The sequence below is a fragment of the Monodelphis domestica genome, chromosome 4, assembly GCF_027887165.1.
Source record: "Monodelphis domestica isolate mMonDom1 chromosome 4, mMonDom1.pri, whole genome shotgun sequence".
Taxonomy (NCBI): domain Eukaryota; kingdom Metazoa; phylum Chordata; class Mammalia; order Didelphimorphia; family Didelphidae; genus Monodelphis; species Monodelphis domestica.
Window position 1 is genome coordinate 178,720,230 of NC_077230.1, and position 21,564 is coordinate 178,741,793.

At 35.5% G+C, this 21,564-nt stretch overlaps 1 protein-coding gene across 2 annotated transcripts in view; it reads left to right on the forward strand.

The window, feature by feature from the left end:
• Positions 1-21,564, forward strand: part of CERS6 (ceramide synthase 6) — a 323,332-nt gene that overhangs the window by 200,314 nt on the left and 101,454 nt on the right. For both annotated transcript variants that reach the window (XM_001375375.5, XM_007494319.3), the window contains exons 5-6: positions 1,897-1,947; positions 13,831-13,923. In XM_001375375.5, the coding sequence (XP_001375412.2) occupies positions 1,897-1,947; positions 13,831-13,923 (144 nt within the window). The remainder of the gene's footprint in view (positions 1-1,896; positions 1,948-13,830; positions 13,924-21,564) is intronic.

Consider the following 21,564-nt stretch of genomic DNA (forward strand, 5'->3'; position numbering starts at 1 on the left):
GTAACTTAATTTAAGATGACTTTTTCATTATTTATAAAGAAATATAAAACACTCCATCTACTTAAAAAAAAAAAACTTTACCTTTTGGGGGAAGGTAAGTGGTTCAGTGAATTAAGAGCCAGACCTAGAGATAGGAGGTCCTGGGTTCAAATCCGGTCTCAGATACTTCCTAGCTCTGTGACCCTGGGCAAGTCATCACTTAAACCCCATTGCCTAGTCCTTACCACTCTTCTCTGCCTTGGAGCCAATACACAGTATTGTTTCCAAGATGGAAAGTAAGGATTAAAAAATAAATATATAAACCCTTATCTCTTGTCTTTGCATCAATATTCAATATTGATTCCAAGGCTGAAGAATGGTAAGGATAGGCAATGGGGAGATACTTGACTTGCCTGGCTGACATCCATTTACTTTTTAAATTAAGAAAAGGCATATAAAACTTCTCAATAAATAAAACAATAATTAACGGTCCCCTTCCTATATCCCAGTCACTTAAACAGGGCTAGAGAGAAAAAAGAGAGTAGCAAAGAAATGGCACTAAAGGAGAAAAATGGATAGAGACATAGATTTGGGCAAAATACATGCATACATATATCTATGTATATACTTAAAGGGCTAGAATTTGATTGAGAAAATTTGAATCTTCATCATTGTTACTCTACAACTTAGACATAAATGTAGGCAAATTCCTCTTATGCCTCACTATATAATCTAGTAAATGGTAACACTATTTGCTTTTTTTTAATAGTAGGAAGATAAAATAAGATTACTGAAATAAAAGTAGAAACAGTATGCAAAACATAATAATAAGGTACTGTTATTACTTATTACTATTATAAACTTTGGCCACAATTCCTTTGAGACTCCAGGATTATCAGACTGGAGCTCCAGAAAAACAAAACTAAAATGGATAGGTTAATGAGCAATATCCAAGTTAGCAGGACTGATATCAGAGCATTCAAGTCAATAGCAGCTCTACATTAAAGGACAAGCTGTGCTGAAGCTCATGTCTTTGTTATCCATGGTGTCCTAGAACAGATGTATCTCTTGGAAATCTAGAGCAAAGGAAGGAAGAAAGAGTTCCTATTCAGTTATACAGTAGAAGACTTACTTTCCAGGAAAGATCTCTATTCTTCACGGTCAATATCTTTATATTTCCCTTGCCCCCCTCTTCTCTTTTCATCCTCTTCTTCATTATATGAGTGAAGACAAATACATTTTCTTGGATTAAAGAAAAGTAGATGCAACAAAAACTCTGCACCTGACTTTCAACTGTTCCTTCTTCCTTTCCTTCATTGGCCTTTTCATGATGAGAAAGTGGAAGAGCTGAGATCCCTTGAATTTTCTCAAGTTTGGAATGTCTTCTTTTTCACTTTTGGATTTCCAGAGCCCCTGTAGTTTGTGCCTATTCAATCAATGGTTTAGGGAACAGGGCTAATGAGGACAACACTGGGGTTTAATACACACATGGATCAGTTAACTGTTCAAAGAAAGGAATTATTTGTTTCACAGACTTCTCTTCTACCTATGTATTATTGGGTGTGGGAATCTGAGTAAGAGTGTGAATAAATGAGTAGAAATCTATTCAGGAAAAATATCCCAAAATACATCCCTTACTGTATCATCATCATGTTTATATTTTGTTGTTTTTCTTATACTAGGAATAGCCCAAATGATCAAAGGCCATGATTGCAAGAATAATAAGTACTCTTGCATCTGTTTCCTGAAATTTTAAGTGCTCCAAATCCCTACATGAACAAAAAATAAAAATTCCTTTGAAGTGAGACAAGATCAATATAATCTGAAATTGGACACGTTAATAAGTACCTTCCACCCCCCTCCACCCCCAGTACTTTCTTAATTCCTAAAATATATTTCTTTGTTATTCTTTTCCAGACACCCTGGCTGTGGAACACAAAGCAGTGTTGGTACAATTATCCTTATCAGGTAGGTGAACTTGCTTTCCTCCTTAGTAGATTATAATGCCCCAAATATGTTAAAACAGTCTCTCTAGCCCTCTAGTTAGGATGATTGACTGTTTGGCTCTTTGGTACCCTCTACTGGCTGGTATTAGAAAGTGGCCTTAGCTAGGGAAAAGGTTTTTTTGTATATGGATATCTGATCTGGCAGGTACACATTTAAGAGCAAGTACAGTTCTCTATCAGTTAAAAACAGGTGGGGCTGGCTATTTTTAATAGAAGAAGCCCAAAGGCTTGTGTAGAAAGAGCAAGTGTGTAATTTTAGGGTAGCACACTCTTTATCTCATTTTATAATTTGAGAAGACTTTAGAAATGTAAATTTCCTTATAATCTTTCTTGAGGGTGGAAATATGGAATTGTCCAATTATATGAGAAATTCATTCATGCAACAAAAATCTGTTTGAATGGAGATTAAAATCATAACACTGGAAGAAAATTTCCAGATCTTGGTATTCTGAAGTATCTTTGCATCTACCTACTAATTCAGAAACAGTAGTAGTTTTGAAACCATATCCATATAGATTGAGCATCAAAGCTAGGACTTTTCTAATCCAGGGTGGTACATATCCAAATCTATACATCCATCTGTCTGTCTGTCTTTCTATCTACCTCTCTCTCTGTCTCTGTCTCTCTCTCTGTCTCTCTCTATCTCTCTCTGTCTCTCTCTCTCTCTCTCTCTCTCTCTCTCTCTCTCTCTCTCTGTCTGTCTGTCTCTCTCTGTCTCTCTGTCTCTCTCTCCCTCTCTCCCTCTCTCTCTCTCTCTCTCTCTCTCCCTCTCTCTCCATATGTCTGTCTGTCTCTCTATTTGTCTGTCTCTCTGTCTTTCTATCTCTCTCTCTTTCTATCTATCCATCCGTCTATCCATCTATCTACCTGATTGTCTTTCTATCTGTCTGTCAGTCTATCTTAATCTGTTTGTCTGTCCATCTGTCTGTCTATCAATCAATCGATCTGCCTGTCTATCCATGTCTGCCTATCCACACACATATTCAAGGAGTCCCAAAACTCTTACTTAAATTTTAAGCTTCTATAGCTACAACAACAGTAATAACTTTGGTAGCCTTATAGTTTTAATCATTTAAAAGTACAGTAAGATTGTTGGGACACTCCATACACAAGAGCCAAATATTCATCTAAATATTTTGGTCCTCTCCAAGTGAGTAGAGGTACATCATACCTAAACAGGATTCCTTTTCATTTCATTTGATTCTTTTGAGACTTGGGGCCATTTTACAGTTTGTTGTACACAGTGTTAATGAGGAACATGTATATATATATATATATATATATATATATATATATACACACATATATATATATATATATATATATATTCTTCATCAGAAGATACATAGTGTTCTAGTAAGAGTTAGAAATTTATATTAGATGTCCTTTGTGGAGGAGTCCAAGGTTATGTACAGAGTTGTTCTGATGGAATTCCAGATTGAAGTTTCTATTTCCTAGAGGTATTTTATCCAAAGTAGAGAAGAATACAAATAACTAGCAGGATAGCATTAGAGAACTCTGAGAATTGGATAGCCATCTGACAGAGTTAAATTACAGTGGAAATGAATTGCTCACTGCAGAAAAGCCACATTTCTCAGTCTGAAGTATTTTTAAATACCTGTGTTGTTGTGTTTTAAAGTTTCTCTTCTGTAGTGATATGCTGAATTTCAACATCTTCAAAGAATAAAAATCCTATTTCTCTTAGCTCTAGAAGACTTCTAGAAATGTCAGTTCTCTTTTGACATGGTAGTATTTCCAATAGGCCATATGTTAAGACACATTCTTCCGTATGATTCCAATGAACAAGAAGGATATATGCTGTATGAAATGTAGTGCAAAATCTAATTAAAAATACACCAAAAAAGCTTCCATATTCAATTTGATTATATCTCTCAACTCTATAGATGAAATAGATATATTGTCTATTACTTAAAAAAATGAGTAGGCAACAGCAGTAGCCCAAAATGTGTTGACAGACCATGTTTCACAGAGCACCAAAGAATCAGGGTGAGAGACTGAGTGATGGACACAAGATTGTACAAAGAACATTGGCTAAGTCATTATAAAGGAGAAAAAAGAACTTGTATGGGAACTTGCATCATGATTGTGCTTTCTGCTGATAAGAACCTGTGTACTAAGCAGGCATGAATTATTCAATACAGAATTGCAGAAAGCTTGTAGAAATGTGTAATTATTTATGGAAAAATCGGTCATCCTAGAAGAATGCAATACACTAATTGGAAATTAGGTGTTCTCTTTTTTGATATAAGTGGTATTAACAAATAATAATCATTTTGCAAAAAGCAGACATGGTAATATATGTAATGATAGAAATGCATGTAGACTTAATACTTTATTCACACACAGATTATAGTTCAGGTTCTAGGAGAATAATGACTTTTTAAAGATGAAGTATTTCTGTGGTATTGATTCATAATTTCAAAAGCTGTTGTATTTGTAAAATAATTAAATAGATACTAGATGGAAGAGACAGTAGTGGTCTTTTTTCCATTGTACTAAAGGTAGGCTGTCATACAAAAGTATAGATCTTGTGCTATTTCAGAAATACATAAAGTTGTAACAATAGTAACATATTTTAGAAACAAAATTCTCATGAATTCAGTGAACTTTACAAACAAAGTTGATATTTTAAAAATATTTCTGTCAGGCCAGGGAATAAGTTCATTTTCAAGGAATTGAAAAGACTAATTTCAATTTTTTTAATTGTTGAAGTGGTAATTAAAAGGATATCCTACATTTATATAATACTGTAATGTTTATAAAATGTATTCTTCATAACATCCCTATATTGCAAATGTGATTATCCCAAATTTGCATATAAAGACATTAGAACTAGCCACAACAGTATAGGCTATAGATGACATGGATTCATAATATTTTTTTCTCTCTTTGGTCTGGTTTACTTATTCTGGCCAGAATTCATTCTGGATTTAGAGTTTCCAGAATAAAGATATGAATACTTAAAATTCATTACAAATCTTTTAGGATTCTAGGAATAACTATGTGAGAGGAATATATTTTTCCAACTACTGTAAGTCTTTAGCCCCCATCAATGTATTACCAATTTTATATAGTCACCGTGGCACCAATAAGACTTAAACATAAAACATTTAGTAAATAAGATTTAAAAAAACAACAACAATAATCACAATATTTATTCAATAAAAAGCAAGTGCTTGGTTAAATATAAACCATTCATAAACATTGGTCACACTCTTCTAACAATGTATACAATATCAATGGAGAATAGTGGACATACATAGAAACCTAGCTGAGAGTCACATGAGTGGGGAACCACATGTGTGGAGGGTGACACAATTCTAGACTTTAGGTTTTAATGTCTCAGAATAACACCTGGAACTGCTCCTCTACTAGTTGTTTCTCCTCTGGACTTTACTGCTTTTCTACTGGGCAAAACTCTTTTTCCCTCAAGCCCATGAAACAGTTACAAGCTATTTGCTATTTTCATTTACAACCACCTTTCCTGGGGCCCTAAGAAAAAAATATTACTCCCTTTCATTGAAAAGCAGTACCTTTAAGATAGAGAATTATCAAGTCCCTTAGATCCTTCCACTTTGCCAAGGTAACTTTAAATCCTTTGTTATGGCAAAACATTCTGTTTCTCCCTCTTAAACCAAAGAAAATAGGTGAGGGCAACACAGGTATCCACTAGGTGGATTCCCTTCCTTCACTCTGTAAGTCCTAGAAAACAACAGTCCCTAATAGCTCCTCACACAGTAACAGAGTTTGTATAGCTTTGTTTCAACAAGCTTCTAACAGTTGTCTAAGTCTTTTTTCCAGCCAGTTAGCAAAAATAAAATAAAATAAAAGTTCCCCCCCTAACTAGCAGGGTCCCAGTAAAGCAGATGAAAGCCTTCTATGACTTCTATACCCTCTTGATTTGTCTTCCATTCAAATTCTTCTGTCTTTTTTATAGCTTCTTTTTTTTAAATTTGACAATTCCAAAAAAAACCACACCCAAAAACATTTAAGTAAATAAATGTATAAAAAATTATGTGCAAGACCACAAATTCCACATTGTTTTATAATTTGTTTTAAAATATGTAAATTTTATATGTTTGCTAATATAACCATAATTTGCCTTTGAGTTCCCTTGAGATTTGTTTTATTTGGATTTCTTTTATCATCTTTTTGTGGCTATTATACTTTTTAATGTAGTCATGGTATGTATTCTTATTCTCTTTTCTTCTCTTTTGTCTTTTCATATATTTTCTTTATCTTACCAATAGTTGTCATTTCAACAACATAATACAATCTATTACATTCAAATATCACAACATATGCAGTCATTTCTCCTGTTCATTGAATTTGTTATTTCCAGTTATTTTGTCATAATAAAAAACCTTCCATGAATATTTTCATACTATATGCTTTTTACCCTCTCAAAATTTCCCTCAGGGCCCATTCCTAGTAATGAGATCTCTAGATCAATGAATATGAACAGCTTTACTGCTCTTAATGTATAATTCCATCTTGTTTTCTGAAAAAAAATTCCACAACTGTTCTAGTAATATATTAGACCCATTTTTCCAATTCCTATCATTTAATTTGATCGCTTTATCCCATAGTTCTTAGTTAACATATATTACTAGGACCACATTTTGCTAGATTTGTCCTTAAGCAGCAGACATCTGTTTCCAGGACCATATTCTTTCAAAAAAAAGTCTTTCTGTCTTGGTCATACCCAGTGGAACTTTTGTTCCGGTGCCACAACCCCTCAGGGATGTAGGATAAAACCCCCATTGTATGACTAGCATTAAGGTAAGACTTTTGCAGAATATTTATGCTTTCTAAGCCACTGTGGTCCCACCAGAAACTATGGTATGCTCAAGCTTAGGTCAACTACTAATCTCATGCAGATGTGTAGAGGCTCTCAAGATATCTATGATATATTTTTTCTAAGGTTCTAGTCTTCTCCTTAACTTTATTTTTTGTTTAGATATATCTATCAGGTCTGAGAGGGAAAAATTAAAGTCCATTGCTATTATTATTTTATCTATTTTCATCTACATCTCATTTAATTTTTTCTTTAAAAATTTAGGTATATTTTAACACTTGATATATACAGGTCCAATACTGACAATGCTTCATTACCCATAGTAACCCCCTGCCCAAAATCAATATAGTTACCTTGTTCATCACTTCCAATTATATTCATTTTAGACCTAACCCTGTCAATGATCATGACTGCTACCTTTGCCTTCTTTGAATCACATGAGGCTTAATTTATTCTGGTCTATCCCCTCACCTTTACTCTATGTTTGTCTCTCATTTTCAGTTCAAAAAAATTCAGATTCAAAAAAATCCTTTTTGCTATCCATTTTCTTTGCATGTGTGAATTCACACATTACACTCAATGCATAGCTACTAGTTGTGCATTTCCATCTACTCTGTTTCTCCTTACTGTTTGTCTTCCTCTTCCTTTCTTTTTGCCATATCCCTCCTTAGATGTCCAGTTACTTTTGACCATCATTTCTACTATTCATCTCCCTTCCCCAAAATCCTCCTTTATCTTCTCTCCTTGACTTCCTAGTTCCAAATTGGTACACCTTTCCAAAGGTCACTTCCAAATTCCCCAACTATACCTTCCTACTTCTTGATTCACTTATCCTCTCCCCTTACCTTGTGCCCGCCTCTTTATATACACTCCTAGGTATCCATCCCTTCCCTCCCTTTTCTCATTGCCTTGTCTTCCTTTCTCTTTCTAGACCTTCCCTTATCCAGTCCCCTTTTCCTCCTGTTTCTCTGTACATTAATAAAATGTTTACTCTTCTAATTATGTGTACTGTTCTCTTTTTTCCCCAGGGTCTGATGAGAGTTGGGTTCTGGTACTCCCAGCCCTCTGAACCCCTGATTCCCTTCTCCATGGCTCTTCCTCCTCTCATTCCTTCTTCATCTGAGATAACCATTCCACCCTACCTCCAGCTGCTCTATTACATTACCATTTCAGCTCATTCTATAACATTACCTCGACCTCAAGTTTTCTATCCATACCTGTCCCTTTAAAATATCCAAGTGATCATGCTATCCTCAGGGGCCAAAGATGACATTTTCCCATGCCAGAATCAAACAATTTGACTTTTTGTGTTGTTTATGATTAGTCTCTCATTACCTTTGTGTGTTTCTTATAGACCAACTTTTCCACTGAGTTCTGGGATTTTTCCCCCAGGAACAGTTGAAACTGCTTTAATTTGTTGAATATCAATTTTTTATCTTTTATAATTATGATCATCTTTACTGGATATGGTATTCTTGTTTGTAAGCCCAACTAACTTCTAATGCCTCAAATAAGATCTACCTAGTATTTAGTGACATTTATTTTAGGAAATAAAATTCAAGAGACAATATTTCTGTCAGGTATAAATCCAGCAGCCCTTAAATAATGTTTCCTTAGCTCCCCAAATAGCCATTTGATTAATAATATCAGTTATAACCATTAAAACTCTAAAATCAGTCACAGGTAAATGAGCTGATGGATTACAATGCTTAGCAGCTACCATCATCTCAATCATTGGCCTAAAATAGGTCCTTTCAAGATATTGAACTGAATGGCAATTCTCTATGTGATATTCAGAACAATGTGTGTCATTCTCAAAAATTTATCAGTGAAACATTATTCCCTTACAAGTTTATTTTAATTCGTTTTCTTTATACAATCTTTTCTATTCCTTTAAAAAACTAAACTGTTCACAGACAGAAGAAGCAGTTCCTTATACTAATTTGAAAGTTTTAAAAGATACTTCAGTTACCCCCTCCCCAGTCTCTGACATCAACTAGTAAAGCAACAAACATTAGTTAGTTATCTACTCTGTTGGTCACTTTACAAACTTGTTTTCTTCAAGTTCTTTGACCTTTATGAAGTGCTTTCTACCAAAAATTTTCTCTACCTACAAATCACTAATCCGGAAACATAGAAATTGCCATAGTGGGTCAACTCCAATTATTCTATTGCCAATAGCTTTCTCAAGGGATGATTAAGACCAGGGTATCATTATTCCTCCAGAAATTAACTTTAAATTTGATAGTTAAATGTTTTATTTCTCTTAGTAGGCACTGATAGGTATTGTTCATAATAACAGTATCCAAACATTCTTTATAACCCATTAATTTCCTGCTAGTGGTGTATCTTTTTTTAAAAACCCTTACCTTCTATTTTAGAATCAATACTATATTTTGGTGCCAAGGCAGAAGAGTGGTAAGGGCTAGGCAATGAGGGTTAAGTGACTTGCCCAGGGTCACACAGCTAGGAAGTATCTGAGGTCAGATTTGAACCCAAGACCTCCTGTCTTTAGGTTTGTTTCGCAATCCACTGAGTCACCCAGCTGCCCCACACAATGGTATATCTTGGAGGAAATTAATTCCACGTGCTTATTATGAAAGGAATAAAGTTGTATTTTAAAACATTTTACTTAAAACTATCTCACTCAAGTTATGCTCTGTAAAGATAGTATTTCTTTTTTTTTAATTTAGAATATTTTTCCATGGTTACATGATTTATGATCTTCTTATCCTGCTTTATCCTCTGCCCCTCCCAAATCCAACAAGCAGTTCCACTGATTTTTACATGTATCATTGTTCAAAATTTATTTTCATGTTATTCATATTTGTAGTAGAGTAATCCTTTCACCTCAAAACCCTAATCACATCCCTATCGCACTATGTGGTCAATCATATACATTTTTATTCATTTCTGGATCCACAGTTCCTTCTCTAGATGTGGATAGTGGAAGATAGTATTTCAAGATGTAGTCATCTTAATCTTAATCTTCTCTACAGGGTACATAATTTCAAAATTCTCCATCCTATTTCCTCTTAACCTTGATCTTTCTAGATGCTGAACTGTAAAATCATAGAATCTTCATATTGCATCAGACTTTAAACTAACAAGTTTAGCTTCTCATTCTATTATAATCCCTTGGCAAATAATAGTCACACTAAATAATAAATATCCACTTACACAGACCTGTAAGATTTTACAAAGCATTTTATATGTATAACCTTGTATGAACTCCACAAAAAGCCTGTGGATGTATAGTGCAGTTGTTATTATTTCCATTTTACAAAGAAACTGAACCTCAGCAAGCTTATGTTATTTACCTATTGTTGTATAATCAGTGTTATAGACCCTGAGTCACTATTACCAACCTGAGTAGTCATCTAAACTCTATTTCAGCACTTGTAGTAATAATCTCATTGTATCAAGAGGCAACCTTTTTTATTGTTAAACAGATATCTATTAGAAAAGTCTTCCTTATTTTAAGCTGGCATTTCCTCTTGTGTAACTTTCATTCATTGGTCTTAATCCTATTCTTTGTAGTCATATAGAATTTAAATTCTTTTTCTATTTTGGCTCTTTATGTATTTGAAGGTAGTAATTATGTTCTTCTTCCCTTCCCTTTCTTCTCTCCCCTCCACACATGTCAGCTCTTTTCTAGGCAAAGCATCCCAGAATATTTTGATCATTCCAAATTCCCTAAATATCCTGGTCTTACTCTTTTCTGGATACCTTCTCACTGCTCAATGTTCACTGAGATTTGAACATAAGTCTTTATATGTGATTGGGCCAGTACAGAGTATTAAAAATTGTTCTCTCTTTTGTTTTGAATACTGTAGTTCTCTGAGAATGATAGGATTTAGAATTAGAAAGAATCTTACAGATCATCTCATTCATTCTCATTTTGCATATGATCATTTGATCTTTCATGAAGATTATGAAGTGGTTAATGATTTGTAAGACTGACAAGTCTTGCAGGCCTTCTGTCATTACTTGAAAATAAACTTTAGGAAAATAGTATACCTCTCATTTATTTAGGTCAGATTTACTTAGAACCAGCTCCATACCGTTCAGTCTAAAGAGTCACCAGACACCACTGTTTCTTTCTCCCAGGACTAGAACTGAATTACTATATGAATTTTTCACTGCCTCTTACTTATTTTTTATAGAACATAAGCTGTTACTGTTTTCTAAGATCGGAATATATATCTCTATTAAAAGAGTTCCAGTGGTCCAAACCTTTTTTATTCTATATGTCATATTTCTTAGCATAAATAGTTCCTGACCTGGATCTTGATTGCCCTTTGCTACCTTAAGAATCTTTCTTCTAGATTTTCTTCAGGGATTGTTTCTTCCATCCAGTATAGGAACTCAACTTCTCTAACAAGCTAAAGGAGATATACTTCTCCCATCCCATACAACATCTGCTAAAACAGAAGAATCAGTTTGCATTTATAGCACATGTAGCTGGGGAGTCTCTGTATCAGGAACATAGCACAAAACAAACAAGTCTGCATGAATAGTTTCCTTGATTTCCATATTTCCTGCCCCTCAAATAAAACAGTGTTCTTTTGTAATTCTCACTTAAAACTCATTTCTAAATGGCCACAACAAACTTCCTGTTTCTTTACCCTACCTTATCTACTCCTTTCCTATTCTTTCATTGTCTCTATTCACCTACTCTGATTTGAACTTGGGTAGATGATCTTTCTGACTTCAGGCCTGTGTGGAAGAGACATGAAGAGAGAAAGGATCTGCAGAGCAACCCAGGCATGCAGACCAAGGTGAAGGACCTGATGTGCAAAATCAAGATGAAGATTCCAAACGAAATGTTCTCAGGAGTTGGCAATTGGGGAGCCTGGCCAGGGAGAAGAGAAACCGGAATTCTGTCTCTCTCTGGGGATTGACTGACCAAGAAAGAAGAGAGAAACCTCTTTTTTGGATTTTACTGACCAAGGAAGGCAAGCCTGGCTAAAGGGGGAAGAACCTGAACTAATCCTATTAGCTTCTGTCCCAGGATGAAGGACCTTTGAGGGGGGCTTCTGAAATTAGGCTGAGAAATCTTGGTGGTTTTGTGAATTGAAAGAAGAAAAGAAGATTTAACAGTTATCCTCCATCTCTCTGACTGTCCCCCTGTCACAGCTGTGACTTTCCAAACCCTCATAATCCTCATTTTAGATTAGGGAAACCCTCATCCCTCTCACCTCAATTTCCTTGTCCTGTTATCCCAATAAACCCCTTACCTGAGAAAAGAACAGAAGAAGTTTTTCCTCATAAATATCATAATCCACTCAGGGGGGAAGGAGGAAGCCACAGGCTTCAGAAGAAACTGGGAGGGAGAGGGTGGAAGAAGGGAGGGAGTGAAGGGAGAAGGAGGTTAGGAAATATATTGATCCATTAGCCATCAATAGAGATCAGTAGGCAAACCCCAGAGCATTCCCCTGTAGCAGCATCTCTCTATCTCTCAGTATCTCTCAAAGTACATCTATAACCATTGTAACTAGGTACCCTCAGGTGTGTCCCCCTACTAGCAGCTCTCCAGTCAGCCAGAGTATCCAGTTATTACAACAAGAAATACTATCACACAGATTATCTCTTTATTACACCTGGCACTCTGCACTGTGCCACTTAATAATAGTTATTTATTATTTTTCTCTATGACCTGCCTTTACTCTCACCTAATGCACATTTCTTCAATGCGTTCTCTTTGCACTCAAAATTTCTCTTTAGACAACTTTCTCTTCTCTTCCTCATCAGAACTGGTTCTCTTTATATCAACAAAATTTCATTCTTAAAAATTACTAGAATCTCCCAGACATATGTTCCTTGTTGAGTTTTAGGCCGCCTTGGGATCCTGACTTTTCTTTTTGTTGTCCCTTTGACATTGACTTTGGCAAAACACAAGGTATATGTCAGATTATACCTGGCTTTCTTTCCCTTCTGTATTATAAATTCTCAAGATAGAGTGTTCACTTCCTCCCAAAGTTCTCAACATTTTCTCCTCTACAACATCTCTGTCTCTGACTTTCTGTCTCTTTCTTTCTTTCTCTCTGTCTCTGTCTCTCTCTTTCTATCTCTCTTTCCCCCTTCATTCATTGGGCATTTTCTCAGCGATCCCAGGCTCTTGGCTACTGTACTGTAGAGTCCTAGACTCTCAGAGTAGCTTTTTCATCACTCTGATCATTTTAATTAATGTTTTCAAACATTTTATGTTTAAAATCCTTTTATCCTTGACAGTATGCTTAATGATTTGCAACACTAAGTTTGTAAGATGGTGGAGATGATTCTAACTCTTGAGAGACAGCTAGCTAGTGCAGTGAACACAATATTGGTCCTGGAGTCAGGAAGACCTGCATTCAAATCCAGCATCAGACACTAGTTGTGTGACTCTAAAGTCACTTAAACTCTGTTTGCTCCAATTTCTTAAATTATAAAATGAGGATAATAACAGTACCCACTTCACTGAGTTATTGTGAGGATCAAATTCAATATTTGAAAAACACTTAGCACAGTGCCTGGATCATAGTGGGTATATAATGAATGCTTGTTCCCTTTCCTCTTGTTCTTTTTTAACCTAAATAAGCAATACTTTTAGCCTGACTGGGACAAAAAACACTTATACTCTGTATTCTTGTATAATAAAAAAACTACAACAGTCATAGTGTTATTTTTCTTCTCTGTTTTAGAATCTGTTTATGGTTTTCAAGTGGCTTAAAACATCTCAGAGTTATTCTTTAGGCTTTTAAAAAACCTTAAGTACTTCTTCTAGATCAATAAAGAACTAACAACCAAGTGTTCATATTATTTTAAATCTTGTAGGGGAGAAGGTGGGATTGTGACAAGGATATCAAATCCTAAGCTGGTCTATTCTAAAACATCATTGCCTTTCTACAAAATAGAATACCAAACCTATTTGTTCAAGCTACATGGGTTGTGCAATTTATCTAAAATATATTTGAAATGTGTACAAAATAAAATAGAATCTGTATTAACTAATAAACTTTTTCTTCTTCCATCTCTCACTCCTAGCCACTGACACCTGATCTTCATTACTACTATATTCTGGAATTATCCTTCTATTGGTCTTTAATGTTTTCTCAGTTCACCGACATCAAGAGAAAGGTAAGAGGAAGTTGTGACATACATTGTAGGAGGTTGTATTGTCTTTGGCAATGGCACATCGCTTCATGTAGACATAAGTAGGGTGTGGGATAGTTAGATTTGAAACCCTAACATCTCTTTCTGTGCTGCACAGAGTGAAGTCCTTGTCTATACCTTGTACCAATATCTTATTGTTGTTATGGTTCTTCTCTTTCTATAGAGTGCCCATTTTATACTCCTTCGTGCTGGTAGCAGTCACTAACACCAAGACCTTCATTGTGTCAAAGTAGCAACCTGACTATTTCCAACAATGAGAAACAGTTTTTCTCTTCCAACTTAATGCCTTTGTTTCCATAGAAATAGATAGTAATGAGTCCTGACGGTTGCAGTTCCTGCCATTCATCTGATTTTCTAGCTCAGATATTTAGGAAAAGGGAAGTAAACAAGCATTTATTAAGCACCTACTATATGCTAGGGTCCAACTATTTGCTAGATCCTGTGCTAAACATATTTCAGATAACTCATTTGATCTTTACACCATCCCTGGAAAGAAATGCTTCTATCCCCATTTTCCAGAAGGGGAAACTAAAGCAGGCACCAGTTAATTATCTTGCCTCCTAAAGTCACACATTTATTGTGTCTTGGGCTGAATTGGAATTCAACTCTTCCTGACTCTAGGTTTTCTATCCACTATGCCACTTAGCCACTTTTTAGTAGGTAGAGAGTTTTCCAAACTCTGTAGAAAAGATAAATACTTTGATCCACTATTATTATGGTGGACAAGGAGTCAGATTGTTCCAACCTGCATCCCCCCATGTTGTTTTGTTCTATGATTTGAAGGGTAAAAAAAAAAACAGGAAAAAACTTATGTCAGAGTATGCCTGTGGCAAGAGAGAATAAATGCAAATTTCTAGCATCCCTGGATAATGTGATTCATGTTAATGCCTCAGAGTTTACTAAATTATATCTAATAAATCCCTTGGCAGAAATTTTTAATCCCAAACTGTCCCTGGATAGGTTTCAATAGATTTATGAACTTGGGGCAAGAAAAAAGTTACATCATTATTTTCACTAACATCTAACTGAAACTTAGTATTTCCTTCAATTATTTAAAAATAGTACTATAAGAAAGGATTCACAGACTTTACCAGATGAGGTTTACCAGAGAACCAGCGAGGTTCATAACACACACAAAAATTCAGAATACTTGTCTTATAGAAGGATGTTGCAGATATGTCCTGGGTAGCACAAATGCCTGTTGAATTAGAAACTGATTTCTTATTGGTGTTAGAAGACATTACTATCATTAGGAAGGCAGAGCAGTCACAGGACAGGAAATTAGGAGCTGCATCCAAAAGCCTCATTGTGCGGCTTAGATGAGAACCTGGATTTCTTGATCACCAGTCCTATGATAATATTATACTAGCCATTGGGAAGGCAGTGATATTTAACTCTTTGTGACTCCATTCGGGTTTTCTTCATAAATGTACTAGACTGGCTTGCTATTTCCTTCTCCAGTTCATTTGACAGAAGATGAAACTGAGGCAAACAGGGTTAAGTGTTAAGTGTCACATATCTAGGAAGTGTCTGAGGCTAGATCTAAACTTAGGAAGGGATTCTTCCTGACTCTAGGCCCAGTACTCTATCCTTTGCAACATTGCCCTCTGAGGAGGCTTTATACATCTGCATGGTATGGTTACCATTGGAAGGAATAGGTATTCCATGACTTTGTTAAACCTAACCCTTTACACACAACCATGCTTTTATTAATATATTTGCCATGTCTTTTTTTTCTGAACCAACAGTGTTTTTAATATTCTTACTCCTTTAATATATTCCAAAACCTGTATTTTCTTTTTTTAATTTTCTTTTATTCAGTCAATTTAGAACATTATTCCTTGGTTACAAGAATCATATTCTATCCCTCCCTCCCCTAACCCCTTTCTTCCTGTAGCTGACATGCAATTCCACTGGGTATTACATGCGTCCTTGATAGGAACCTATTTCCATGTTGTTGATGTTTGCACTATTGTGATCATTTAGAGTCTACATCCCCATTCATATCCCCATCGACCCATGTGATCAAGCAGTTGTTTTTCTTCTGTGTTTCTACTCCCACAGTTTTTCCTCTGAATGTGGATAGTGGTTTTTCTCCTATATCCCTCTGGGTTGTTCAGGATGATTGCATTGCCACTAATGCAGAAGTCTATTACATTTGATTGTACCACAGTGTATCAGTCTCTGTGTACAATGTTTTCCTGGTTCTGCTCCTCTCACTCTGCATCACTTCCTGGAGGTTGTTCCAGTCTCCATGGAATGCCTCCAGTTTATTATTCCTTTGGGCACAATAGTATTCCATCACCAACATATACCACAATTTGTTCAGCCATTCCCCAACTGGAGGGCATCCCCTCATTTTCCAATTTTTTGCCACCACAAAGAGCACAGCTATGAATATTCTTGTACAAGTCTTTTTCCTTATCATCTCTTTGGGGTACAAACCCATCAGTGCTATGGCTGGAAAAAGCTGTACTTTCATCACTGTCAATACTACCTATACTACCTTTATCAGTAATGATTGAAGCTATAATAATTCACAGATAATTTTGTTATTTAGTTGTTTTGACCTTGTTGTGATTTCATTTGGGTTTTTCTTGACAAAGATACAAGAGTAGTTTGCTATTTCCTTTTCCAGGTCATTTTATAGATGAGGAAACTGAGTCAAACACGTTTAAATGACTTGCCCAAGATCATACAGGTAGTAAAGTGTCTGAAGCAAGGATTTGAACTCAGACAGGAAGATGTCTTCCTGATTCCAAGCTGAGTATCCACTGAGTCACCTAGTTTCCTTTCTCAGACAATAGATGCAGTCTATTGCCACATCTAGACTCCAAGCATTACTAACTCTTTAGAAACTGATAGAGAACTTCTGTTCAGCTGACATAGATTTTAAAAACCCAGGACTACTTACATGCAATCACAAAGCCCTGGGTTTAGAATTTATTAGAAATTTTAATATCATGAGGCCATTTTAAGTTTATGAGACATATCCATCTTTCTAATAAGGAACTACAATGGATTAATTTGAAAGAAAAGGTTTAACATGTTACAGATGTAAAAACCAACCGTAAATACAAGAAATATTCACAAAGAAGGAGGAAACTATGACAGAATTTGTAGAGTTGCCACTGTGCTTTGGACCAGACATTGCTAATGGCCTACAAATTGAGAGAGAGTAAGACAGACAGAGACAGAGAGACAGACAGAGACAGTGAGAGAGAAATAGAGAGACAGAGACAAAGAGATAGAGACAGAGAGACAAATAGAGAGAGACAGAGAGAGGAAAGAGAGAGAGAAACAGACAGAAACAGACAGACAAAGAGAAATGTGGGGAGACAGGGAGATGAAGAGAGAGACAAAGAAAGAGAGACAAAGAGAGAGAGGGAGAAAGAGAGAGAGGGACTCTGTGTGTGTGTGTGTGTGTGTGTGTGTGTGTGTGTACCTAGTAAAAACCTCAGTGGGCTGCTTTCAGTTGAATGCTGGTTAGATAATGATTTTTGGCATCTTGTTCTTTAGTTATCAGCAAGTACAAATGTATGTCCCTGACTCATCTGGCTTATTGCTGTTTCTTGCATGAAAATAGGGACTTCAGCTACTACCAAGCCTGCTCATTATGCTGCTTAGCTTTTAATCACCAAGGCCTTTTCTTTTGACTGTTTTCATTATCAAGCTATAACTATAGTTTTCTGCTTCTGCATCTTTCTGTGGGTGTCTCCACTCCTCACTGATTCCTTCCTCATTGTTCCAGTGACCAAATGACCTGCTGTTCAAGCAATTGGAAGATGTATGGTGTATTTGTACTGCCAGAAACCCTCCTCAACTCCTATATTGGAACCTCTAACTAACCCCTCTAGAATGCAAGATAACAGCCTGTTTCCTAATTGTGAAACCAAGATGTTTCAAGACACCCATTGGCAATATGACATAGAAGCCAACCTCTAAAAGCCTATTAACAGGGAAGTTAATAGAAGGGTAATCAGAATATTTATTTTAGCTTGCCTATAATGTGGCAGTGAAACAGATTGGTAAGTTTGAAACTAATACTGGCATTCCACAAATACTGTCCAGCCTAGACTATTAGAATATATTTATTTCTTAAATTTGATCAACAGTAGACATTTGGATATTACATTCTAGAGCTTGGACTTAGTATCTAATTTCCTACAAAAGATATATAAATTTTTTATAAAATCTCCTAGTTTGGGGGATTTTCCCCTATATTGAGCCTGAACCCATTAAATGAAGGATAATATTTTTAAAGAATAGCCTATGTCATGGTATAGTTTAATTTCTTTATTCTTCTTTGTTTTGGTGCTTATATGCATAAAAATGAGAATTGTCATCAATCTTTGCAAGAAAGAAGTCAGTAGCCAATGTGAAGCTATTTTATCTGAATGCTATAATTTGAATTATCCAATAAGTAGAATAATGGTGTCTAAAACTTTTGAGTTTTTTTTTAAAGAGAAATCAAAGTTCCTTTTGAAAGAACAGGTGGAGATGTATGCATATTTTTTTTCCTCTTTCAAGGTATACTTTTTTTTGGAACTCTGTGTCCTCTCACACCTGTTTATGATGAAAATGTCTTCTGTGCCTTCAAGTTTTCAAAAGAGGCATTAATGAATATTACCACATTGGAGATCTGAACAGCTTGCTTGTGTCTAAACCTTGTATCCTTTTAGTTAAACTGCTGTTAGGCTAGAAGGCCTGGGCACATGGCCAGTGGATTTCTGAACATTTTCAGAGTACTTTACAGCAAATTGCAAGTGGCAAAGTTCCAGGGCTCAGCTGGTAAAGCCAACTTGTTGTATTTTTTTGTTTTCACCCAAGAGAAATACTAAATCTTGTGGGAAATTTTTCTAGGGTTTAATTCCAAATAACAGAGAGTAGAAACATAATGATTGGGGTTGGCCAGCCATTTCTTCAAAGCTTGGTGTGCCATTTTTGGCTAAATAGTATAATGGAATAGCTACATTTCTTACTTAAGTACCAGAGCTATCATTTACAACCCCTCTTTCCTTCTTCTAATGTAGCAATCTAGATGTTTATCTTTCCTGCTTTGACGAATTTTCTACCAGTGAGTCTTAAAAAAGGTCTTTATTTCTTTAAGTTACCTTTAGGTCTTCTTCAGGGGAATGCCATGCCCAATATGGCTCCTAATTTTACATTTTATATTCATTTATTTGGGTCAAAACTGATTTATATGGAAAAAGGAAAGATGACTTACTTCTTTCTATATTACATCAGCACTACTTTTAATATAAGCAGTAAATCCAGATTACTGACTTCTACTTCAAAACATAATGTGGCTTTGTTACCTTTCTGCTTCATGATCATTATAGCATTTTACCTTTCTCGGGTTGTTACTGAGGTACAAAGTCCTAGTTCTCACAATAATAAAAACAACTACTATTAGTAAAACAGTTTAATGTTTGAAAAAGCACTTTACATCTATCTTTTTTTTAAACTCTCACAACAATCCTGTGTGGTAGGCATTATTATTTTCATCCTTGATATTCATATAAAGAAAGAGAAATTCAGAGTAACAGTAACTCAGAGTAAGAGTAATACAACTAAGGTCAAGAGGCAGAAGTTGAACTCAGATCTTCCTAACTCCAAAGTTAGCCCTCTACCACATTATACAAAGCTATGACTGATTCATGTTCTATTCTTCTGTCACTCTTTCTTTTGAAAAGAAGCATTGTATAATGTTTACATCTGTGAAAAAGGTACCTATATAATTTAGAACTAATGTTTCCAGATTGGTAGTTGAATTATAGAACGATTTTTATTTTTTCTTCAGTAGAGATGCATGTTTTATTGGAGAATTTTATAGCGTTTTGTTCAAAGGCTTGCCTAACCCATAGTTTACATGTACAATAAAAATTTAGATATGGTGCCAAAATACTATCATCTAAGTATCTTTATGAGGAGATAACTCATCATCACATAAACCCTGAGGAATGTAGCTTGCTAAAGTATCCCCAAGAGGATCTTATTATTTTCTTTGAGAGGAAGATGGCAATGGTAAGCCTTGGATCTTTATTCCACACTGAGCCAATATCTACCTGTTGGCTATAGCACTGAAGGGAGACTTGTTGTCCTGGATACCAGGTACTTCAAGCTTCTTCGGTGGTGCATACTTATTTGAAAGGGCTCCGAGGTTCTATGCTCCCTAAAGGGGTTCTACTTTGTACTGGGCCAATTTAAAGTGATAATTTTCAGTTTCCTTGGAAGATTCTTGAGCTACTCTAAGTATTTTGTAATGCAAGAAAAGGACTCCTAAATAAAGTGGACTCCTAGAATGTGTTTAGAGATATCCAATCTAAGTCTTCCAGTATAGACCAGACCTAAGAGTACAAATTCAGACGTAGTAGTTTCCTGGATATGGGTATATGTGAGTGAAGGAGATAAAGAAAGAAGGAAGCAGGTGATGAATTATAATATTCTTTATGTTCAATACAGGAGCCCTGGCCATCACAGATATTTAAGTCTCTAGCTAGAATCTACATTTTTCCTCTTGAGCAAAAAAAGAAGTATACAGCAGATGAACAAGGGCCCAACAAATATTTTTTATTTTATTTGAGTTATCTCTATGTAGTTTTTTAAAATGAATCATAAATTAAAATTGGAGTTTAAGATTTCATTGAATTTACTGATTTAAAAAAAACGGTTAGCCTAATTTCCTTGCTTGAATGTGACCTTGCTTGAATCAGTAATGACGACAACTAACATTTAAATGTGCTTACTATGTGCCAGACACTATGCTATGTACTTTGTAAGTATTATCTCATTTGATCCTCATAACAATGCTGAGATTTAGGTGTTATTATTATCCTAATTTTACAGATGAAGAAATTGAGGCAGTCAGATGTTAAGTGACTTGCACGGGGTCATACAGCTAGTACATATTGGAGACTGAATTTGAACTCAAATATTTCTGACTTTAGAGCAAATAGGTTGGAATCAGAAAAATTCATCTTCCTGAGTTCAAATCTGGCCTCCAACACTTACTAGCTGTGTGACCCTGGGCAAGTCACTTAACCCTGTTGCCTCAGTTTCCTCATCTCTCAAATGAGCTGGACAAAGAAATGGCCAGCCACCAATGGAGTCATGGAGAGTTGGATATGACTAAAACAGCTGAATAACAAATTCCTGACTCTAGCTGGTGTGAACCAATGGGATTTCCACAAAGTCTAAATTCTATGTCTCTCATGGCATTGGTGAATTCAATTTCTTAAAGGCTATGATAGTAATATATAAGCGCCAGGAGATTCTACTATGAGTATGAAATCTGAGAACCAACAAAACTATTAAATATTGCCTCAGTACAAGTGAGTAAATTACCTGAAGATGAATTTCTTGGCCATAACTATGAGACAAAGTAAAAAAAGAAATTAATGGTTCTCAGTTCTGTGTGACCCCCTTCTCCTATAGTGATGGTTATGGAGTAGTGGAAATAGGTGAGATGGGATGAAGAAAGAAGGAAGAAGGGTGCTAAGAATCACACTCTTTTTGAACCATCTAAAAATTAACTTAAAACTATATGAACACAACTACAAAACACTTTCCACACAATTAAAACTAGATCTAAACAATTGGAAA